Genomic DNA, 22074 nt, shown 5'->3' with positions numbered 1-22074 from the left:
CCGTGTTTGGTACACGCCGTATTTACGTACGTTTTACAGTACCAAAATTAATTACTTCAACAAAGTAGTATAACAGTACACAAACTGGCATAATAGTAAGTGTACTCTAGTAAGTATCTGTATATTAAATAAAAAATATATTTTGTGTTTTTATTTCTTCCTGGGTTAACCTGCTTAGCCGTAAAGCATTTGAGCAACAGTTGCACCATCCATGAACGCGGATTTTCAAATGGCACTTCTATGGAAAATCATTTTCATTTCGACTATTGCCTCGTTTTGCGCTGCCAACTTTGTGGACGATATTAAAGGTGCTGCCGGAAGCGCTTTTGAGAAAGTGACAGGCAAAACGGCACCGGAAGCCAAAGATGATGCAAAAGCTGCGCTGGATGAGGCCCAGGTTTGTAAAAATTTGTACGTTACCATAAATAACTAAAACATCTGGCTGTAGTTTATTGCATAATGTAAGTTGCTTCTAAATAATATATATATTAACAGTAACAAAACTGCAGTTTAGAATTTATACGAACTGAGACTTTTGCACAGCTAGAAAAACAGCGTTAATTTTGCGACGCACAAGTGCACGTAATTATATGCTTAGCAGTTTAATTATACCACGGACGGACGTAGCGTTTTTGGGAAAAAGTGAGGCAAACGTTCTCAGTCTCGTTGCAGCTCAAGTTTTTACTTTACAGTTAACAACTGCAGTATCCAGTAATTAATACCTGTACTACTTTATAGCATACGTTTTATAATAGTTTTATAATAGGAAAGCTTCAAAGAACGATGGACAGAAGCACAGCATAAAGGCAAGGATGTTAAAGATGCAGCATCGAAGCATCTTGATGACAAAAAAGAGCAACTAAAAGACAAGGTCAAGGAGGGCACAGCAAAAGCACAAAATTTTGCTGACGATGCGTCCGCTAAGGCTGAAAAAGCTGTAAATGATGGAAAGAAATTAGGAAAAGATGTAATGGACACCGCTGAAGATGTTAAAGTTAAAGCGGAAAAGAAAGGCAAGGATGTCAAAAAACAAGCCAAAGATGCCGCCGAGTCAGCTGGTGACAAAGTCCAGGAGCTACAGGACGAAGCGCTAAAGAAGGCAAAAGGTCTGAAAGGCGACGCAGAAAATAAAATGGCAGAAGTGAAAGGAAAAGCCAAGGAAGCTTTTGACACAACGGCAGACAAACTTGGTGACTTTTCTGATTATGCTAAAGAAAAGCTCAGTGATCTGAAAGATGCGGCAAAGGATAGCGTGGAAAGTGCTAAGGAAAACCTGAAGAAATCCGTTGGCGCATAATAGGGAGCAAAATTTGTGCTAATACATTTGTAAATTTCATGCAAACCGACATGTGCATTTTTAATGCACCACTTGCTCTAAGTTTGTGCCAGTGTTTTATTACCGTTTCCAAGTACCAAGTCGGCATGCGATAGCAGATTTTGAAATGAAAACTTAACAACAGAAACAATGCTTTCATTTTTGCTATATACAGTAATTAGCCGCGCTTTACTGTCGGACTGGCGCAGCAGAATGCCACTGGGAGCGATCGGGTTGCGATATATGCCAATTCTTTTGCTTAAGGTCACCATCTCGAAAAGTGTTCAGCTTCGTTTGAGCATTTTTTATGCGTGCCGGAGGTTTGATAGCCGGAAGTGGTAGCATATTATGGCCGACTCTTGACATCAAGCGCTTTTTCAAAACATGTTGACCTTTTGTATAGTAACCTGCTCGGATGCTATTGAATTTCGCTCCCAGCATCCTCTAAAATTCAAATAACGTACGCATAAGTTCGCAGTTTATATCGCTCTAGAAAAACATTTTTATTACTCCAGTTTGTTAATATCCTTACTTGATCAATTTGATTCAAAGCTGTTTCATGATTGGATGTAGCGTAGTGCAAGCGGAACCTGTGGTAACAATTTACTTCGTGAACAGCAATCTGATCCTTTAACCCGAGGAAAACAAAGAATTCTTTCGTTGTGCTGACGGATAGTGCACCGTAATTTCATTTACCATTCGCGGCCATAATCATGCGCCAAAACGCGGTAGATGTCTTCTCTGCATCAAGAAAACAAATTGGGTTTCATTAAATTGCTAGCAGCGCATGTCCGCAAAATCATCTGCTTAAGTAGTGTCAAATCTACTTACTGGTAACGCCAAGTTTTAGTAAATAACTAGGAATCACGATTATATTAAAAAATTTAGTTCAGTAAAGCAAGTAAAAGTTCACTGTGAGAATTATGCTTTGTCTATGAGCAAGCGAGCAGGAAGTATGTTATGTTTGTATTGTACTGCAGTACTTGCAATACATCTTTAATTACAGAATTCTTGACTTTTTACTACATATACCCTGGCAGTAGTCTTTTGTCAACATCTTCGGGAACACGGTAAGTGTGGGCCAGTTTGTATGACTCCTGGGTACGAGGCGGAAGATAGCACCAGAGATCTTTCTGCTGCAGGACGAACCGGTTCCATTCTTTTGGCGTATGCAGTTTGGCGTCCAGTGCCCGCGTATTGGCTGTGACGGTGTCCCGCCGACGATGGTATCTTTCAAACAATTTCAGCTGCTTGTCAGTATTGAAACTTTGCCAATCGTCAATGGCTGCAAATCTTGAAAATTCAGATGAAAAATAAATGGTCAAAACAGAAAGCAATTTGTATGGATCTTACCAGACTTTACGTTGTCATATTTCGCCTTTGTTTTGTACAAGCCATAAACGTGAGATTTTGGAGGTATAGGACCCATGGGCGGCATCTGTTCACCGGCCTCCATCTAAACAGCGTTCAAAAATTCCTGTTACAAGAATTGTACATTTCTCGTTAAAGTCTAATTACGAGTATACTCTACTGGCGGTTTCGTACTAAAAAAGATTAATTAGTGCTGTGGGTTGATACTAAATTCGGCACAACGACCCTTTTTAAAATACTTCAAGTACTACAAAACGTAAGCAGAGCACTAGAGTGGGAATACTAATGCAGTTAAGTGCATCTGCTTACATGCGGTTTGACGATAATCGGGTTCTTGGACATTGTTGCTCGTTGATTTCCCAGTCGAATGAAATCATCGTAACAGCCCAAAGTTTTAATGGAAGGACGATAGCTTGATATTTGTTTCGGGTCCCTGCGATTGGCGGGAGGTATGTAGCTATCCATCTTAAATTAACTGGACAGATTTATGATAATATTATGGTTAAAGATTTTGCGTAGACCAGTTAAGTGCGTTGAACCTTGCTTATTAAGCAGTTGCAATCAACCCTCTAAGGAAGCTTTTGTTTTTGTGACTAGGAGCGCATTATTATCAAGCCCTCAAATTTTTCAATTAGGTACTGCACCGTCTGCACGTAACTATTTTTAAAGCAGTGTACCGCAAAGTGTGGATTACAAACCTTGTATGAGTGTACTGCAGCGCACGCACTATTTGTGCGAGTACTCGTACTATTAGTTTGGTACCATATTAAATGATACATATTTGATAATTATATTGATATTATGGATTAATGTGCTTTAACTGCAATGGCACGAACTATTACCTATTCAGAATTGGCTAAAGGTCATCAATGTTGCCGGGATGCAGTAGCATGCAGTACACGTAGTTAATTGTGAAAACTGTTATAGTTCAAGACTTCAAGGTTCAAGCTAACCTTTTTGTATAATCACTGTGCCATAAGTAAAAATAGACAATTGCTACAACGTTTTCGCAATTTTCTAAAGACAGAAGCTTCGGGCGTGTCGTCGCAAAGATCAAACCGCACAAACCTACAGTGTTATACATCTGATAGAACAGTAAATGTTGCTCTTATTTATCCGCCAGGTTGACTTAATCTCGAGATAAAGTGGCACTGATGTTCAGAGCCTTATCTTCGTCATTTCCACTTCAACGCGAAATGTTAGACAGAGATGTGTAGTCAAATAATTTATTATCATTTACTTATTGATAAGCTTATAACAATATTTTTCTCTGTTATTGACTACATTTCAAATGTCTACAGAAGTGATAACCACAGCTTTGGTATACCCTCTCAGCCTTTTTTAATGCAGCTTTCGATCTGCCATATAGCAGATGAATTCCCACTAAAAAATATCTGCTGGTGTTACTTATTGTTTTCTTTTATATTGCGTTTGACTGCATTTTAATTATTCCCCTTTGATTTTTGTTATCTGCAGATTAGTAAAATTACAATTTGCTAATAATTATGAACATTACACGTTGACAAAATTCCAGAATAATATGAATACTATCGTTCAAGCGCTGCTCTATTTTGTTATTTTTAAGGCTTCGTCACTCAAAAATTAATATTCCCTGTATTTTGCGACAGATCACCAGTGGTCGGAAAAACATTTACCATTAGCTACATAAAAAGTTCAATATAATTAATGTATTACGTACCACAATGCTGCAGTCGAAGTAGGACAGATTTCAAGACAATTTTGGACCATACAAATCATCCGATTTTGCTATGCTCACAACATGTCATCTGTTACTGGTCGTACAAATTGCCGGTTCAGCTGTTTGTGTGTACTTACTTGCTTGCAGAAGTTGCAGTGACTACACTCTGCGAGTCCGCAGTCATCGGCAAAATGTGCAAGTTTCGAAGTAAATGCGTCCATGCAGAGCCAGATGGCATGATTGTTTGCCTCGGAGGTTTGTCAATTGCAAGAGGCAGTCAGTCAACGTTTTGCGGAGTTTTGTTCAAAGATTTTTAAAAATTTGTGATATATGTTAGTTATCGTATGGTCTTTCCACCGTTTTCCGATTGACAGTATAAGGTTGTGACGCTACGTGTGCAGCCAGTGTGCTCCAAATCTTTTTTTAGAGATTGAAAGCACTAATCAGCATGGATGTGCTTCATGGTTTGGTTAATGGAATGAAAGTGTCCGATGAGAAGGTGCACTGTGATTATGCAGGCGATCCAACTCGTTCATCCGAGCTGATCATCAACAGCAAGAAACCGTTCAACGCCGAAACTCCCGGTGGGATCCTTGTCAAGCATTTTGTAACACCGGTCGATCTTTTCTACGTTCGTAATCATGGTCCGGTTCCGGAAATTGATCCCAAAACATACGAGTGAGTAATTATTATTAGCAAGCAGCACTTTGATGCACGAGACCCACACACCGTTAATTACTCTCTTCTTACGGAATTCTTGTTCTTTATAATTGCTCTCTCCATGGTTCAATTTTGTATCAATGTTTTGTTAATTTTCGGTATCGTTCTTTGACTGCACTTCCTTGTGGCACATTTTCGATGTCCATATTTTCCATGAAATAATTTGTATGTTGCGTGAAGTGTTTCTGTTATGATAATAAAGTAAGTAAATTATGGGCTGGACAGCAATATTTCACGAGTGATAACTGCAGTTAACCATAAACTGTGTAAACACTCGTGAAGCTTACGCCATTCAGTTATTGTTTCATATCTTCCCTAGGGTAGGCAAAGGCCGCAAAGCTATAATAATATAGATATTATGTAAATGGTTAATAACTTCACACTTAACAGATTATTGATTTTTTGAAATTAATTTTCGTTGATATCAGGCTTTGGCTTTTGCAGGTTTTCTGTATCTGGCTTGGTTGGTCAGCCGTTTAAGATGTCCCTAGCGGAACTGCAGGATAGTGCGAATCATGTCACCATCAGTGCCACATTAATGGTAGATTTTTTAAAGAACTAGACTAAATAATAGTGAATATTGATATGGAATCGCACCTTTAATTTTATGCAGATTATCTTGTAGTGCGCTGGAAATCGACGAAATGAGCTCAAGGATATCAAGCCTGTGAAGGTGCAGTGAATCCATGTTGAAGAAGGCAAGCGTGAATGCAGCATACATAGCATGTTCTAGGGTGTTGGGTGGGAAATCGGTGCAATAGGTAATGCTGAATGGACGGGCGTACCATTGCGAGACGTTCTGGAAAAGGCTAAAATTGATCTCGTACGTTACGACCTATGTTTGCATTTGGTATCCTGCCATATTTAATTTTACCAAAAGTTGGTACATAGTATCGTCGCTACTAGTTTGCAGGATGATAAATTTTGCACCGATCAGACCAAGACCTTTTGCCGTTTTAGAACAACCCAAGACTGCATGTTGAATTTGTCGGCGAGGAAGATTGTGAAGAAATTACGAAGTACGGATCGTCCATTCCACTTTCAAAAGCCATGTTAGTGTTTGCTGTAGCCTGCATGTGCTGTTTGTATTGTAGCCCAAATGCAATATCAAGTTTTGCATTGGAATAAGGTTCAGATGTACTTGTACGGCATCCATATACCGGTATCGTTTTATGATTAAAACCTGGAAAAGGAATGTATCTGAACGATCTTTTAAGTTGTTATCTTTGCTTCTTTCATGATGTTGCACAGGTAAAACCACGTTTTTATATTCTGTGCGTATTATGTTTGCTTTACCAAATTCTACTTACCAGCGGATTTGCAGGGATCCCAAGGGTGATGTGATTTTGGCATGGGCAATGAATGGAAAACCTTTGTCACGCGACCACGGTCATCCCTTGCGAGCCGTTGTTCCAGGTTTTATTGGAGCGCGAAGTGTTAAATGGATAAAGGAGATCAACATCATAGACGGGGAATCGCAAAATCGTTTCCAGCAAAAAGATTACAAATTATTTCTGCCTAGCGTTGACTGGGACAAAGTGAGCATGTAGTGAAATTATGCTATTTTATTCTCTTTTAGAGTGTTATGGATTGTATGATTTAATTTAAATTCTAAACTATTTTTTGGTTCATAGGTGGACGAGCTATGGGATAAATCTGTTCCAATTTCTTGGCTGGCAGTGCAGTCTGCTATCTGTCAACCACAAAATAACGAGGTTATCCCTAAAGACCAACCATACAGCATAAAAGGTTATGCTTTATCTAACGGATCTCGGTAAGCAGTAGTAAATTTCATGCGAGTATCTTCTGCACTTAAGAGTAGCAAACGTTTACTACGGGATGCTATGAATGGAATCGCTATTTGAGTCTGAGATGGGATTGGTTTTTTTTTTGCAGAATTGTTCGTGTCGATGTGTCGCTGAACAGCGGCAAAGATTGGCAAGTAGCAGATATTGTGCATCAGGATAAACAGGAACAGAAAGGATGGGAAAATCGCTATTGGAGCTGGAGCTTGTGGACGCTTAATGTGGATAAGTTTCCTTCACCTTGCACAGTTGTGTGCCGTGCCTGTACGTGACGCTATTCGAAATTGCAGATCGAAATAGTGAAATACGGGCAAAGCAGCTTTGACCCCAAGCGTCATTATTTGTGTATTCTGTAAATCAAGTGGTTGCCGGCCATTGTGACTAAAACTGTACATGGTTTTAAATTTTAGGGGACATATGCTCCAATACGCAACCGGAAAATGCAGCCAGTATATGGAATCTGCGCGGTGTTATGAATAACGCTTGGCACCGTGTAAACGTCAAAGGTGCATAGTGCGGTTTCTGTGCCTTGATCGATTTCTTCAGGCGATTGTATCTTATATTGATTTCTGACATCTTCGTGCTATCAGTGCAGTAGATTTTCTTTGACTGTTCACCTATTTTTGTTCGATAATTTATCAAATTTTACTGGCTGCCATATTTTGTTAATTCCCGGTGAGGACTGCAGCAGTATAATCCTGCTTAACCTGTTGCATGATTGCAGCACAAACTGTCATTGGTGATTGCTGAGTGATTTTAATTTCCGAAATGTGTGGTGTAATGTTTTAATTTCTGTTTTTATTCTCCAGTTCATCAACTGTGTTATTAGCGATATACTGTGGCTTCGGTAGTGCATACAGAAACTGAATAGTGAATGCAGAAAGAACCATGATTTTTTGCATTCTGCTGTTTGTTTTTATGGGATCTGTTGCTGCCGATAACTCCAGTCTGAGTTACGAGCAGGAACCTGAGAGGTCACATCGTTTAATCATCAACCAACACGAGCCTTTCAATGCTGAAACTGGAGTAGACGATTTGAGTAAAACATTTTTGACACCATCGGAGATTTTTTATGTCCGTAATCATGGACCTGTGCCCGCACTGCAAGAACCGGAGCACTTCAACAGTACCTACATGTACTGTGCTTAGTAGTTAGTACTGCATACTGTACTTACTTCGCAATATCCCATGATACAGATTACTTGCAAATTGCATCTGCCACGCTCTGGGCGCTTTATTAATACAATCATTCTAATTTTCTAAAAGTAAACGTAATAGGATTTCTTTGTTGAAAATGTATGTGCCAGAAATCCTGAGATTTATATTTTAGGCTGCAGGTGAATGGCATTGTCGAAAGTCCATTTAACATCTCCTTGGGCGCTTTACAGAGGTTTCCGGAGAAGGTTTCCATGAACGCTACCTTAATGGTACACAGTTTATTGCCAAAATTTATTTTAACATACCCTTAAAAAGCAACATGATGAAAACTGTAGCAGAAAAAACAAGCACCCTAACCTGTACATCTGGGATCTATTTCGTCGTAATTGCACTTGTACTTATGCTTATTGGCAGTGCGCGGGAAACCGGAGGACAGAAATGAGCAAGATAAAGACAGTTAAGGTTTGATTTGTTGGGATTGTTATTAAAAACGTGAAATACGTCTGTGGTAATAAACGATAAATTTAACATGACGGCTAAGTATATGCTTATGTATTTGTATATTTGTGTTACTTCTGATTAGGGTGTGCCGTGGGGACCTGGAGCTATCGGAAATGCCGAGTGGACCGGTGTTCCCTTATGGACACTGCTCTCCATAGCGAAAGCAGACTTGGTACACATCATTGTTCATCCAAGCTGATTTTGGACTTTTTCGTACATGTCGTAACCAGTCTTTGCGAAAAGTGTCAACTGTAGACTAGGTAATATCGCTTTTTTTAGTAGGACAATCCGAATCTGCATGTGGAATTTTCGGGAGGTGATGTGTTTGAGGGTACCACTCACTATGCTCAATCTATTCCCATGTATAAAGCAGGGTTCGTAAATGGTAAAATAGCGTAAAATGGCTTTTGCACTTAATTAAGAAGAATACACTGAACGAGTATATGAGGCATACCAAATATCTCTAACGGATTTTCTCAGCAGAACTCTAAGCTGTATATAACGTACGCGTACGGCACACATTTCAACTGCAGTTCTTAATTACCGCTTGCTTTGATTTTTAACCGCAGAGATCGTAAAGGTGATGTATTAGTGGCATGGGCGATGAATGGTCAGCCGCTGACGTTGGATCATGGCTATCCTCTCCGAGTTGTTGTTCCGGGTTTTATCGGTGCAAGAAGCGTCAAATGGCTGAACAGGATAACGGTTCTGGATCATGAATCTCAAAATAGATATCAACAGAAGGACTACAAACTCTTTTTGCCGAGTGTCACTTGGGAAAATGTACTGTATAGTTCACGCACGTACTGCAGATTTACTTTATTGTAAATTTAAGGATTGTTCTATTTATGCTTAGAACAATCCTTAAATGTTCGCATTGATTTGATGTTTTGGTACATTGTAGGTGGATCCTCTGTGGAATATTACGCCGGCACTTACTCAATTGTCTGTTCAATCCGCAATAACGGAACCAGCCGATAATTCTACTATTATGCACGGCAGTCCGTATACGATAAAAGGATACGCCCAATCGAATGGAGCACGGTATTTGAAATTGTATTCTAGTCTAATACGACCCCAGTCATACAGTAACTGCTATGCATTATCCATAGAATTACACGGGTGGATGTTTCCCTGAACAACGGGATCACGTGGCAGGCCGCTGACATTGTCTATCAAGAAAAAAAAGGTTACGATAATCGCTACTGGAGCTGGACTATCTGGGCATTGCCGGTGGCGGAATTCCCATCACCGTGCGTTATCGTATGTCGTGCCTGTAAGTGCAGTGGTAAACGTCTGGTCAGTTTATAAGATCTTTTTAAACAGATAACGTTATGTTTGATTTGTGTTAATTTTTGTGCAGTTTGCGCAAATCTTGTTTAGGTTTGGTTTACAGCTATAAGTCACAGCTTTTGTTTATCGATGTAAATACTAATATTTATACTCGTGCATTTTGAACAGAAAAATAAAACCAGCTTTCGAGTGTTCTTGACATTTATCGTTGTAGGGGACACTTCTGCTAATACTCAACCGGAAGCAGCAGCTCATATTTGGAATCTTCGTGGAGTAATGAATAATGCGTGGCATAGAGTGCATGTACATGATGATAAACATGCATGAAAAGGAGCTTTACAGCAGATATTTCGCTATTATTCGTCAACGCAATATTTGATAATGGTTTTATTTTTCCACATAAGTATCGCTAATGTCGCGGGTATTATCCATATATGCTCGTAATGATTATTTAATTTCTTTGGATTTGAGAAAAAGTAAAATTGTACTATATTATGTCCAGAACATTTTGCCGCCTACATATAATTTACCGTCAAAGAAAGTCCAGTGTGGCGAAAATGAATACGGCATGAGCGACTGAGAAGTGCGAAATCATTTGAGATTCGCTGAGAACTTCAAATGAATTGTTTTGATATCGGCAGTCTCTGGAAGTGGAGATACAGCGGGAAAGCACAGCATCAGTAGTATGGACACAAATCCGCACAATAGAAGGAGCGGAAAAATTGAATGACCTCTTGCTACTGGGCTGTTTAGTTTTCAATTTCTCGTGCTTAAGCAGGCATACTCATTTAAATTAATAAGAAACTAAACTCTAAAAACAGAGGGTACCCGGCACGCAGTACTGTTAATAAGTCAGGCTTTTCTACGACCATTAATTTTCTGTCCTGATATGCGACGCTTCCCTTCTAACATAAAGCGGCACATCTGTCTTCTGGCGAGTGGAATGGATCAGTTTAATCCCGCAAATCCCGCGCCTACGCCTTCACGTGCACACAACTTGACACTTGACAGCAGAATAAAATAGCGCGATATTTTTCTCGGGTTGGCTGTACTTTGTTTCTTTGTAAATCACCTTATTGCTAGATTGGTGGTGTTGTCGACACTAGTCTTCAAGTGCGTTTGGAAAGTATCCTTCAATCTGATTCCCGTTGTACCTATCTGAAATGGAAAGCATGGAGGACAGTGTTGTTAACGAGGAGCGATCGAGCCAAGCAGAGAGCCAAATGGATAGCTCCACGACCTCCAGTCCGGACGAGGATGCGAAGCCAAAAAGCGACACCGACACCAACAAGACGCTGGATATGGGGAGGAGGACGTCAAGCCCAAGATCAATATTAAAAAGGAGGAAAAAATGGAAGAGGACGCGGAAGAGGAAGCGGACAATTTGGAGAATAGCGAGAATGAGCCTGAAAAATCGGAGGATAATCGTCGGGAAAAGAAGCCTCGCATTGACATTAAGTAAGTAAACCGCTTTAGATTAATTCTGATATCCACGGGGAGCAAACGAATCCGGTTGTGATAGTTTTCCATTGCAGAGTGTCTGCTCAAGATGGGAATGAAGTTTGTTTCAAAGTGTCCCGTAACGTTCGAATGCAAAAACTCATGGTAAGACCATGGATCTAACATTTGGATTTTCCGTTCTTGTCAATAGTTCTGTCGTCCTTTCTTTTCGTCCTGTTCTGGGGCACAGTAAATGTCATGGTATTTTCATTTTAGAACACCTTTGCGGAAACCATCAAGGCCGATGTTACAAGTTTGCGGTTTATGTTAGGAAGTACGTCGCTCTAAAAACTGTTGAATGGCAGAAAGACATTGAATGGTCATTCAAGTTCTTACAATGCTGAGTTTATTCTACTTTTCCAGGTAAACGCGTACGGGGGGATGATACACCGACTACTCTAGAAATCGATGAAGACAATAACGAGATCCAGGTGCATTTCCCTCTCCATGGGGGTTGATGCTGAGATCTTCGATGGCTGGTTTTTCGCTTGTCGTTTTTCTGTCTCATGGGTGGGAATGTTTTAGTTACTTTTATATGTGCACAGTGGCTTCCAATCATTTTGTAGTAGACCTGGTACCAGGACATTTTGCTGGAGAACTCTGTATAATGCATTGTTTTCGAATTTTATCTGCTTGTGCTGAGTCTTGCATTTAACGGTCAAGCTAATTGTTGAATGATTTTTATTATATGGACTTTTGTACCACAGGGGCGGCAGTTGTTTTTCCTATTATCCATGATGCAAACCGAGATGCTTCCGAGTATCAGAATAAGCTGAATAACGAACAGTTACAAACTTGAAAATGATCATGTGAATTCATTTCGAATTTCATATTTTGTTGAGTTTACTTCCTGTTCCGATGTATGTGATTTTGGCTGATTTCTCAATCGAAGATTTTAAAATAATGCAAAAACTAATTAAATTAATACAAAACAGTACTTAATGATACCGTACTGTGCAGATAAGTGGTCACCTCACCGGTATACCGCCTGATTTTGTCTGATTCAGTAATTTCTACAATAAAAATTTACCTGTCAACATATAGCACCCACACGAATAACCGCAGAAACAAGCCGGACTTTCCATGAAGCCTTTTAAAATCGGTAATCCGGAAAATTTCATAGGTGAAAACCGTGAAATCATTTAATCAGATCTTTATTTAAAAATTATATAAAAAGGAATGGTCTTGTGCTACATGGAATTGCTGAAGCGTACAAAGGCACGTGCCGCCACTTCCTTACAAAACTCTTCCAACATCACAACTGCACTGGCAACGGTATTGTCTGGATTTGTGGACGCCTCCGCCCATTGTCCGTTCTTGATCTCCTGGCGCATTTTCAGCACATCATCACGAAAGTATGGATACTGTCGGGCATACGATTCCATTTTCTGCACTAGGTTAATCAGACACCGGTAGAGCGACGGGCAACTGGCTGAAAGCGGTACTGTGGGATCGAGAAGATACTCTCGCAGCACCGGATGCGGAAGCAGGCAGATTTTGGAAATTATTCCCGTCACACGCAAGCTGATGGCATATGGCTATACAAACACAAAAAGTTTGCATAAAACGATGCGGACAGCCTAAGTTTCCGTTGTAAGTTCAGCCCCTTATTAGAAGTTATAATATGTCCGTTATGAACTTTCACACCAACCTGGTCAAAAAGACAGGACAACCGATAAAAAAGATTTTTCAGTAATGGTCCTTCGTTAAAACCGTTTCCGTCAAAAAAAGACGATTCCTCTGCAAGCAGAATGTTGCAAGGTTTTAGCGGACCAAACAAAGGCCAGTGAAGGTCATGGCATCGTTGAGCAAGGGCTACCATCTGCAAAGAACGACTTTAGTTGCCCATAATCCAGAATTGTTACTGTAATAATCGTTAAAGTTTTAAACATATATTCGAATAATTCGATTATTAATAAAATAACAGTAAAGGTAACATTAATTCCGCTTACGGAGTAATGTGACTCCCTAACATAATTTTCGGCGTCCTTTTCTTCCTCCAGCACAGTGCATGATTTAGCCGCAGTGGGAAATAAATCTCGGAACATGGCTGCCCTGTCGGTAGCTTCCGTGAGTTCCATGTCTTTCTTGCTCTCGTGCATACGTTGGTCCTTTCTTATATACAGCCGTGTTCCCAAATATTTTAATAACAATTCATCAACCAAAATAAACACCGGTTTCTGCAGCATCGTGTCTAATAAATCATAGACGAATAACGCCAGTTCCTGATTTCCTGTCAACTGCATAAACTTGTCAAATAATTTGGGCTGCAGAAAAACACTGGCCCACACATTAAGCAGAGCCAGCGTATCCGTGGCTTTGTACATGCGCATAAAAATTCCCAAGGCCTTCTGATTCCTTTCCCCGGAAGACGACAACCAATCATCGGAAAACCCACAGGATCGCAGTAAATTCTGTTGAAGTGTCGCGCCGAGTTTTTCCTCTAACTGGCCTTCCATAACCGCGAAGATCTGGTCAAGGAATGTAATCCACAGCAAAAAAGGCCGCAACAGCCGCTCTGTGTCCTCCGATGCATTCTGCACGCAAATCGTGTCAATCACATCGGCAGAATATGGAACTGCAGCGTACAATTTCAATAGGTGTTTTGTCAAAGCGTGCAATGTCCCGGACGACGCAATCGCCCGACATACGACGGGTTCACGGATCCGCAGAACACACACCACGGCCAAACGGGCTTGTGCGCTCACATCCACATCGGGATTAACAGCCAGTCGTAATAAGGAATCCAACAGTGGAAAAACAAAGGATTCGGAATCGCTGTTGTTAATCTTCGCACTGGGGCTGTCATTGCTGTGCAATTCGGATAAAAACGGATTGTGCAAATCCACGATAGCCGAGAGATCTGCATCGGCCTTCTCAACAGGCTCCTGACTGAAGCCGCGCAAAAACAAATTAGCCAAACACGGATCACGCTGTAAAACATCCACAACACCCAGCAAGAACTGCAGCTCTTCCCGATCCCAAGGCGAACAGTGACTATTGCCACAACACTGCACCAGACGGGATAACGGTTTATAAATGAAGGATTTCGGCAGCAGCGTGATGATATTGGGGGATTTCAGCAGGTTGGTGAGGAAAAACAGCACGTAACTCTTGATGCCAGCTGGTTTGTCGGACTTCGCCAGAGCCACTAGCCAGTCGAAGATCTTATAGCGCAGTGCCACCTCGAAGCACGGACCAATGCCGCCTGGTGGTGCTGCAGCTGATACGCCGTTCGACGTGCTGGAAGAAGTTGCATTGTTTGCAGGATACAGTGGTAGCTCCTGCTGCAAGAGATTGAACACCCACTGCAGTTTCAGAGGGACGTCCGTTTCCTCTACGGAAACCAGCGATCCGTTGCGACTTTTCAACTCCTTCACCAGATTATGCCATTGAAGGAACAGCTCTTCTTCGGGTTTGAGATTTGGTGCAAGGTATTCGGATGCAGTCTGCGCAATGCCAGAGATAAATTTGAACATAGCAAATTCAGCATGGAATAGGCAGAAGAGGAGATAAAATTCTTATTGAGGGTAAATATATTTTCCAAGGGACCAATTTGACCGAAAACAAGATCAGTTTCTGAAGATGCCAGATATTCCCAGAATTTACGACTTAACAGGGGAGATCCACACGTAAGCCTGAAAGTGAAGACTAATTGTATGAAAAGACTCCCAGAAAAGGAGGCGAAAAACTAAGAAGACAAAAAACAATTTGATTTGTGCAAAGCAACAGCAGTACAACAAATTTGCCCCTTACCGTAGTGAGGGGCATATAAGACGCAATCTACTGTACCTAAATTGTGGTACGTATGCACATGGCACGGTGATGCTGCGTGTCTTGAGCAGGCCATTAACTCCCAAATTTTGACACTTCAATACTCACAAACTTACTTTAAAAGTTGCTTTGTATTGTGATATTTTGTATTAACAGTGTAGGTACATTAGAAACGCTTGTGTTTCGATTAGCATTAGCTATACAGTAATAGATGCAAACGTAATTCATCTCGCACCGATCACAATATTACTACTATTATTGTTTAAAATGATATGGATCATTTACGTTTACCAATTTAAACTGCCGGTTTCTTGAGAATTCGTATCGAAAATTGCCAAAAATATCAGAAAACTAGTTTATAAACTACAGCATCTAACCTTGTTAATACGAAAATTATTAACTCGCATCTGCGCCGAAACTTGTATACGCGTAGTACAGACTTGATTATAAGATAAAAAAGATCAATTAATGCAAGATGCAAAGCTACAAATTCAAAAAATTTCGAGGTTACAGCGGTATAGTGAACACATCACCGTAACAGAATTACCGGCACAACTATAAAGGACTTTTTGATCTGTGCTAAAGTTGCTGCAGATTCGTGTTTTGAGGTTTCAGACGTTACTTCTTGTTAAATAATTATTGCTATTTTCCGCGAAAAAACCAACTTAACTGTCACCATTGTTTAGAACTGTTAACATTTCTATGTTGCGAAATTTAATCACCCGTGACGAAGTGTTGTAGTACATTAACCGTAACAAAATTTTATCATAATTAATTATACTTGTATTGCAGTTTTTAAATACTTAGATCCTGCAAGTTTACAAAGACCTGCCCCGAGGTATTTTAGCAGAATAAAAGCAATAAACAATTTCAAAATATAACAACATGTAAAAAAACAGCGATTTGCATAAGAAATATCACCCGCTTTCACCTGTTGTACAATTCTATTATCTTATACTGGAGATGAATACTTCTATGGATATTAATTACATGTGCACAAGAAACAGTAGTGTACAGTAGTGTTGTTGACCTACCGTGAATGTATGAAGCTTCAAATTTATCAACAAAAATTTCTGTGCACAAGAGGTATATGACTTAATCTTGGATGTCTAACATTCGAGTTCTGGTATTATAAGATTGCCGATCAGGTTATTGTATTTCCGGTTTATTACGATTATGAAAACAACAACTGAAATGCCAAACTTTGGAAATAAGATGCGCATTGTTTGTTCACTCCTTGCTAATTTGACATATCTGCGCACTTGCAACTTATTGCGACTTTATATATTTAACACTTGACTGTGATAGGCATTTTTTACGTTGTAGCTCAAGGAATCCAGCTATGAAAACTTCGCAATTCAGCTGGCTGAACACTCAAGTTTTTGTTGATTCACTGGCTTTGCGTAATTGTTTCGGCACCGTAACGGCAGTTTGTGCAGATTTTTGTCGTTTTTGACTGCACCCAAGCGGCAGTGGAATATGGCCCGTGAAAGTGGATATGATTGTCCGGAATTCTTGGCAAATACTAACCCGCTAAGATTCCATAGGATATCATGCTCCTGGCCAGCCGGATACTACCAGTACATCCTGATCATCATTACTTCTTGTGCTTAGCATTGCTATGGCTTTTAACTGCCCCCGGTGTCATAATAACGATTCCTGTGCAGTTATCGTCGGCTGCACATGGTAAACCCTCTGCGTTAGTTAATTAAGTTCCGGCCGAAGTTTTGCAGTAATGCGCAGCTTTCTGTATGTGTATATAGCGCTATTAATCCACCTCTTTATTGTACAGATTTCATGTCCGATGCACCGCAAAACGTATGGCTTCGCGAAAAAGGAGATGATCTTTTGGAAAACGATATTCTCGACCTTGATCTTGATGCATTGGTACGTTCGCGTTCTGTGCAATGCAGCGTTCTGTGTGCTGTCGAACAGAACTAACTTGTTAATGAGCAAACAATACGCATTAAATAACTCTTGGCCTTTCAGCCTTTTCTACGTATGCCGTTTAATGCTAATTTTAGTAAATGCCTTAAACTGCATTGATTGGCATGTGCGCAAATTGGTGTAATTTAAAAACTTATGTACGATTTTCTATATACCGTGTCTAATATCAAAGCAGATCAACAGAGTGGCAATTAGTTTGATTTTGAACCGCACTGCACGCTTATTAACGATATTATACAGATACAGTGCAAATCGTAATTACTAGTACTGTAAAACGTCTGCTTTCCAACTTTCAAGTAGACACTTGTATGCATATTGCGAAGATTTTCCGGCATCTTCCGGAGCCGTCTAAAAATATGAAAACTTAATATTTTATACGGGATAAATAAAACGCAAATTACAAAAGTTAGCTAGAAACCAAGCCAGCTAACTGCAAAATATAAGGTCATGGAAAAGTTAAGATATGTATTGTCGCATTTGACAGTGTATGACCCTTTTTAGATAGCTCAACAAAACAAGTTCAGTAAACGAGCTGTTCGCAAGATTTTGCGGCAACGCCGCAATGCCGTAATATTTAGCTACTTCCGGTGGCCGGATGGAGTGATACCTTATGTATTGGATCCAACCTACAATAAATCAGAGAAAGCACATATCATCAACGCCATGAATGAATTCCACCTCAAGACTTGCATTCGGTTTACTCCTCGAAAGTATCAGATGGATTATTTGTCGATAATAAAATTTCGAGGGTAAAAAAACGATATTACGTCAAAATTAGTGAAAATATTATGCATATGTTTGCGGTTGTACTAAAATGCTACCCGGGTAGCTACGCAGACAGCTAGTGAGTCTGTAATACTGGATTAAATAAGTTTGGGAAACTGTCCACTATGAAAACTAAAAGAATTAATTGACAGGTGCGCTTCTAAAATTGGGCGGCAAGGTGGTCGGCAACCCTTATATCTGTCTACTGAGTGTTTGGATCCCAAAAGACCGGGAATCGTAATTCATGAGCTAATGCACGGGTAAGAATGCATCTCCTCTTCCTGTAACCCATATAAACTATGCTATTCCACATGTGATATAAAGTAAAATGAGTACAAATTTTAAGAAGCGGAATTTAACACAACCGCACAATTGATTAGTATTACCTGCTAAATAAAATTTTGAAAAAATAGATTTTACTGTAACAGATTACGTATACATATTTAACAAACAACATATTTGTACATATTTATAACGAGATATACATATACTGAACAAAATATGTTATGAAAATTATATTTTACTGTTGTTTTATTAACTTTCAGGCTTGGATTTCTTCACGAACAAACAAGACATGACCGAGATGATTTTATTGCCGTGATTTGGGATAATATTGCAGCGGATCACCAGGATAATTTCGCCAAAGTTGATGAGCGACTTGTCGGAGTATACGATGCGCCGTATGATTATGGTAAAAACGTTTTTCGTCACATAAATTCTAAATCACTACTAACTTTTTAATTTAATTTAACTTAAATAATCTGACACACACATTTAAGCATACTTATTGTAAATTCCTGTCTCTCGAAACACTCTAGCATCGCAGCACTAATACTGCGGTATTTAATTAGGGTCGGTTATGCATTACGGACCGAACTTTTTTGCGGTCAATTATTCCAATCCGACTATTATCCCAAAGAAACCGACCAAAGTATTAGGGCAGCGAACTCGCCTCAGCGACGGTGACTCAAAGAAAATTAATAATCTGTATAACTGCAAACCAGAGAATTTGGGCATCAATTCACCGACCAGTGTTCCGCTCTCACCGTCGGCGGATACTTGGGAGCCACTTGATATTTTTCCGATCTTTCAATCGGAATCGTGATTTTGAAATTTTCTACTTTGTCGCATCTTATATTTGGATATCACGCATTTATTTTGTTTTGTTATTTTGTGTGTTTATAACATTTTACACAAACAGTTACAAGTACTGTCCATAATAAAAGAAAGTTACAAGTACAGTCCATTATAAAAGAACACTGCATTATTACAATCACTAGTACTTACATACTTCTCCACAAAAATTTCGGCGAGATCTTCTGAATCATAGCGCTGTCCGGATAGGCTATCGATCAGCTGGAATCTTGGAAATAACTGAAATAAATTATACTTATGAGGTATGCTCATGAGAAAAACAATGACGCGTTAAAAAATCCCATTAAAACTTACATGCAGTCCTACACTGCAAGGAACAACAGGAAGCGGAAACTCTAGAACTCCTCCTGGAGCAACACTACCAACCGCACGACCTGAAATGCCACACCAGGCAAATGCACGATCATGTCGATCAGGCAATTTCAGGACAAACTCCATAGGCCGAGTACTACAAAATACGACCACAATAAAATAAAGTTCCGGCCTTACTGTCAGACGTTAAATAAATCGGAATTTACGGAAAATCTGATACAAATACGATTTCAAACTTTTCGATCACTCAAGGTGTAAAGAATAAATAATGATAACAATAAAAACATAAATCAGTTCTTTTGCCTGCCAACTCCAAAAATTTCTACAACTTACCCAAGGGAAAATACTGCTACCGTTACCGCAAAAGCTTTGTAAAAAGTTCAACTTTGGCAGGTCGATTGGCCAGAGTTACGAAAATGTCCCGAAAATCAGGCACCTGGAATGTGTACACGGTACATCTTAAGGTGGTGATGATCTCGACGGAATGAATTTCCGATCAAAAAAACTTGAGATCACCCTTTAAAAGCGTCAAACGTTGGAACTTTCGCAAGTCTACAAATATTCAGAAACACCACTTACAGCTCGATTCAAAGGAGATGTAGTAACCTTTCCCAGATCACCCATGCGTGTTCGCCATAAAATTTCGCCGGGAGACGTAGAGGATTTCAGGATCTGATAAAGAGGCAGTGATACCTCTTCCGATGTGTACTCAGGAGAAGTAATCATCCTGACAGTTTCAAGGACAATACTGGTGTTGGTCAAATTCTGAATGTTAAACTCGCCGAAATATCCTCCATTCGGCAAACTAACAAACTTATTTTTAAAATGCATTGGTCGGGCCACGCTGTACCGGAGACACTTCTTCAAATTCACTCGTTCTAGGGGATTCAGTGGATTGGAGTAGGTAATACTGGCAATCATCCTGTAAAATGCTTACACTACAATCGGATTCTGAACTCCTGATGCGCTAGCAAAACACTTGACAGACGACAATGAGTACTGAAGATAAGCCTGTAGAAACATCGAATTACAATAAACATGAACAAACCTTACACAATAAGATACAATTTTAAAAAATCGAGTATCACTCTGTCTTACATGAGCGATCCAAGATCACGAATTTCTTTATTAATGATGAAGTCAAATGTTTGTTGCGGTTCCATGAGAAACTGCTTTCCTTCATTAAGAACCATCCCCGATCGGCGATCGCCCAGCAGCGGCGGACTGCACTTGAAACTCAAGTTTTACTTCAATGAAAAGACAAATTCAAGCGAATGTATCATATCCAGAAATCACTTTCAAGTACCAGTAATGTCCCGGACGGCAGAATTAGTAACAACGCTGACACACGCGTAACAGTGCAGATATTGTCCCAAAAACATGGCTCTACAAGAAAAAGTTCGAAGTAAGCTGTATTTTAGTAAATACTAAAATTAAAAATGCTTCATGAACCATGTTTTCTGCCACATCCTGAAAATTAAATCACAAGGTCTTCTTTCTGAAAATTAGTTAGGCAAATGCGATACTTGACGCCTACATTCCTAAATTCCATAATTAATGAATTTTTCCAGTTATTCTATCCCAACTTTCTTGAAACTTATTCCACCTGGTTTGAAAATGTTCTTAAAGAAAATGTGGAAGACAGTCAGAAATGGCGAAATAAGTAGAAAAAATTTCGAAAATAATAACAAATGAAACAAATAATGAGACACATTTCGAAAATCATTTTCTACTGTGGGATAGATCCGATTACGAAAACAAAAATATGATGATAATATTACTTATGACAATATTACTTATATTACTTATGATGATGATATTACTTATGGTTCAGCTTTTACCCAAACAACTGCGGTAAAACCAATTCTTCAGTCAGCGAAAACTGGTGCTCTTTAAAGAGAACGTCCGAAGTTATGGTCTGCTATCCAAATGTTGCAGTTTCGCGATCCTTGATCCACTTGAACAAATCAACTTCCCCACCATCCTCATAAAGCATTGATCCGGACTGAATGAAGGAAGGTTTCAACAATCGTAGCACTAAACACTAAACAGTGAACAAATTTTATAAAAAATTCGAAGATATAAAATTCTAACATATAAGTTACAAGCATAATAAATTATTACAGTAAGTACTGTACTGTGTATAAATATTATAAATAGAATAAACTTAAAGTATTATTATACTATAACAACCAGACCCGTACACTATAGGCATAATATGCTATGAGTACTTACTGTATTATTATTAATTACAGCATAGTATGGTTGTTATAATAAATTTTTTTTTTATAATGAATTTTATAATAAATAGTGCAGACTGCAGGGCACTCAGACAGTCCATAAGTAAAGTAATGTCGGACATCTATCCACGGATAACCTACATAAGTATGGCCCAAGCTTTAACCTGTTTTTGCATCTATGCAGACTATGCCCTGGGAGAAGCGCCCAGGTTCATGCAATTAATGCCCAATATGTCTGGTTCATGCAATTAATTCCCAATATGTCTGCATCGGGGTAGCCGGGCTCCAAGTAAACAACTTGTATTGGACGTGTGGTACAACAGTTACTTACCTTTCATATTCAGGCACTGATTTAGCTCTTTTGCATCCGGTGGAATATTATGCGACAAAGCCATAGTGCTGCCGTCGACCTGCATCCGAACGACACAGCGAAAATACCAACGGTGTCCCACGCAGTTCGTGTAAAAAGTACTGTAAAGAACTGAGGGTCGAAAATAAAGAACTTGACTTTTTTTGGCT

At 39.5% G+C, this 22074-nt stretch overlaps 6 protein-coding genes and 1 pseudogene across 10 annotated transcripts; 4 read left to right on the top strand and 3 right to left on the bottom strand.

The window, feature by feature from the left end:
* Window positions 1-7: 7 nt before the first annotated feature.
* On the top strand, window positions 8-1481 carry LOC129585776 (uncharacterized). The gene is made up of 2 exons (XM_055478618.1): window positions 8-397; window positions 767-1481. Exons 1-2 carry the CDS (start codon window positions 212-214, stop codon window positions 1295-1297), a joined length of 717 nt encoding a protein of 238 aa, XP_055334593.1. The 5' UTR covers window positions 8-211; the 3' UTR covers window positions 1298-1481.
* On the bottom strand, window positions 935-3408 carry LOC129585774 (uncharacterized). Its single transcript, XM_055478617.1, has 6 exons — window positions 2996-3408; window positions 2669-2771; window positions 2348-2600; window positions 2012-2056; window positions 1848-1905; window positions 935-1759 (listed from the first exon to the last, which is right to left on the bottom strand). The coding sequence occupies exons 1-6, from the start codon at window positions 3149-3151 to the stop codon at window positions 1505-1507; spliced, it is 870 nt and encodes a 289-aa protein (XP_055334592.1). The 5' UTR covers window positions 3152-3408; the 3' UTR covers window positions 935-1504.
* A 1083-nt stretch (window positions 3409-4491) lies between these two features.
* Window positions 4492-7738, top strand: LOC129585644 (uncharacterized). The gene is made up of 9 exons (XM_055478404.1): window positions 4492-5063; window positions 5550-5646; window positions 5731-5778; window positions 5839-5928; window positions 6066-6157; window positions 6430-6643; window positions 6740-6879; window positions 7002-7174; window positions 7321-7738. Exons 1-9 carry the CDS (start codon window positions 4834-4836, stop codon window positions 7422-7424), a joined length of 1188 nt encoding a protein of 395 aa, XP_055334379.1. The 5' UTR covers window positions 4492-4833; the 3' UTR covers window positions 7425-7738.
* A 57-nt stretch (window positions 7739-7795) lies between these two features.
* LOC129585642 (sulfite oxidase, mitochondrial-like) lies at window positions 7796-10559 on the top strand. 3 transcript variants are annotated; one of them, XM_055478401.1, is made up of 9 exons: window positions 7796-8046; window positions 8241-8337; window positions 8483-8530; window positions 8652-8741; window positions 8852-8931; window positions 9139-9352; window positions 9474-9613; window positions 9682-9845; window positions 10077-10559. In XM_055478401.1, the coding sequence occupies exons 1-9, from the start codon at window positions 7799-7801 to the stop codon at window positions 10187-10189; spliced, it is 1194 nt and encodes a 397-aa protein (XP_055334376.1). In that variant the 5' UTR covers window positions 7796-7798; the 3' UTR covers window positions 10190-10559. The 3 variants fall into 3 exon arrangements, with proteins under 3 accessions (XP_055334376.1, XP_055334375.1, XP_055334377.1); XM_055478400.1 differs by having other exon boundaries at window positions 8852-8943; window positions 10077-10557; XM_055478402.1 differs by having other exon boundaries at window positions 7942-8061; window positions 8852-8943; window positions 10077-10556.
* Window positions 10560-10851: 292 nt separating this feature from the next.
* On the top strand, window positions 10852-12158 carry LOC129585898 (small ubiquitin-related modifier-like). Its single transcript, XM_055478802.1, has 4 exons — window positions 10852-11320; window positions 11398-11467; window positions 11579-11636; window positions 11726-12158. The coding sequence occupies exons 1-4, from the start codon at window positions 11214-11216 to the stop codon at window positions 11818-11820; spliced, it is 330 nt and encodes a 109-aa protein (XP_055334777.1). The 5' UTR covers window positions 10852-11213; the 3' UTR covers window positions 11821-12158.
* Window positions 12159-12345: 187 nt separating this feature from the next.
* Window positions 12346-16292, bottom strand: LOC129585743 (FHF complex subunit HOOK interacting protein 2A-like). Of its 3 annotated transcripts, none has more exons than XM_055478570.1 (4): window positions 16171-16292; window positions 13315-15000; window positions 13014-13184; window positions 12346-12900 (listed from the first exon to the last, which is right to left on the bottom strand). In XM_055478570.1, the coding sequence occupies exons 2-4, from the start codon at window positions 14839-14841 to the stop codon at window positions 12553-12555; spliced, it is 2046 nt and encodes a 681-aa protein (XP_055334545.1). In that variant the 5' UTR covers window positions 14842-15000; window positions 16171-16292; the 3' UTR covers window positions 12346-12552. The 3 variants fall into 3 exon arrangements, with proteins under 3 accessions (XP_055334545.1, XP_055334544.1, XP_055334542.1); XM_055478569.1 differs by lacking the exon at window positions 16171-16292 and adding an exon at window positions 15155-15291; XM_055478567.1 differs by lacking the exon at window positions 16171-16292 and having other exon boundaries at window positions 13315-15145.
* Window positions 16293-17283: 991 nt separating this feature from the next.
* On the bottom strand, window positions 17284-21950 carry LOC129585839 (trafficking protein particle complex subunit 13-like; annotated as a pseudogene).
* Window positions 21951-22074: the final 124 nt, after the last annotated feature.

The sequence above is a fragment of the Paramacrobiotus metropolitanus genome, unplaced genomic scaffold (genome assembly GCF_019649055.1).
Source record: "Paramacrobiotus metropolitanus isolate TYO unplaced genomic scaffold, Prichtersi_v1.0 Parri_scaffold0000018, whole genome shotgun sequence".
Lineage (NCBI taxonomy): Eukaryota > Metazoa > Tardigrada > Eutardigrada > Parachela > Macrobiotidae > Paramacrobiotus > Paramacrobiotus metropolitanus.
Note: the sequence above shows the minus strand (reverse complement) of the source record. Positions and strands in the feature narration are given on the sequence as shown.

What these genes read in the sequence shown, in the direction of transcription:
- LOC129585642 (XM_055478400.1), top strand. Translation starts at nt 7,799, where the DNA reads ATGATTTTTTGCATTCTGCTGTTTGTTTTTATGGGATCTGTTGCTGCC. An exon ending in CACTTCAACAGTACCTACAT is followed by an intron (nt 8,047 to 8,240) that starts GTACTGTGCTTA and finishes TTTATATTTTAG; the next exon opens with GCTGCAGGTGAATGGCATTG. An exon ending in GCCCAATCGAATGGAGCACG is followed by an intron (nt 9,614 to 9,681) that starts GTATTTGAAATT and finishes CATTATCCATAG; the next exon opens with AATTACACGGGTGGATGTTT.
- LOC129585644 (XM_055478404.1), top strand. Translation starts at nt 4,834, where the DNA reads ATGGATGTGCTTCATGGTTTGGTTAATGGAATGAAAGTGTCCGATGAG. An exon ending in AAAAGGCTAAAATTGATCTC is followed by an intron (nt 5,929 to 6,065) that starts GTACGTTACGAC and finishes TTGCCGTTTTAG; the next exon opens with AACAACCCAAGACTGCATGT. An exon ending in GCTTTATCTAACGGATCTCG is followed by an intron (nt 6,880 to 7,001) that starts GTAAGCAGTAGT and finishes TTTTTTTTGCAG; the next exon opens with AATTGTTCGTGTCGATGTGT.
- LOC129585776 (XM_055478618.1), top strand. Translation starts at nt 212, where the DNA reads ATGAACGCGGATTTTCAAATGGCACTTCTATGGAAAATCATTTTCATT. An exon ending in CTGCGCTGGATGAGGCCCAG is followed by an intron (nt 398 to 766) that starts GTTTGTAAAAAT and finishes GTTTTATAATAG; the next exon opens with GAAAGCTTCAAAGAACGATG.
- LOC129585898 (XM_055478802.1), top strand. Translation starts at nt 11,214, where the DNA reads ATGGAAGAGGACGCGGAAGAGGAAGCGGACAATTTGGAGAATAGCGAG. An exon ending in TTCGAATGCAAAAACTCATG is followed by an intron (nt 11,468 to 11,578) that starts GTAAGACCATGG and finishes TTTTCATTTTAG; the next exon opens with AACACCTTTGCGGAAACCAT. An exon ending in TTTGCGGTTTATGTTAGGAA is followed by an intron (nt 11,637 to 11,725) that starts GTACGTCGCTCT and finishes CTACTTTTCCAG; the next exon opens with GTAAACGCGTACGGGGGGAT.
- LOC129585743 (XM_055478570.1), bottom strand. Translation starts at nt 14,841, where the DNA reads ATGTTCAAATTTATCTCTGGCATTGCGCAGACTGCATCCGAATACCTT. An exon ending in TTAGGGAGTCACATTACTCC is followed by an intron (nt 13,185 to 13,314) that starts GTAAGCGGAATT and finishes CGTTCTTTGCAG; the next exon opens with ATGGTAGCCCTTGCTCAACG. An exon ending in TGTCCTGTCTTTTTGACCAG is followed by an intron (nt 12,901 to 13,013) that starts GTTGGTGTGAAA and finishes GTGTTTGTATAG; the next exon opens with CCATATGCCATCAGCTTGCG.
- LOC129585774 (XM_055478617.1), bottom strand. Translation starts at nt 3,151, where the DNA reads ATGGATAGCTACATACCTCCCGCCAATCGCAGGGACCCGAAACAAATA. An exon ending in CGATTATCGTCAAACCGCAT is followed by an intron (nt 2,772 to 2,995) that starts GTAAGCAGATGC and finishes AACGCTGTTTAG; the next exon opens with ATGGAGGCCGGTGAACAGAT. An exon ending in CTTTGAATCAAATTGATCAA is followed by an intron (nt 1,760 to 1,847) that starts GTAAGGATATTA and finishes TTTGAATTTTAG; the next exon opens with AGGATGCTGGGAGCGAAATT.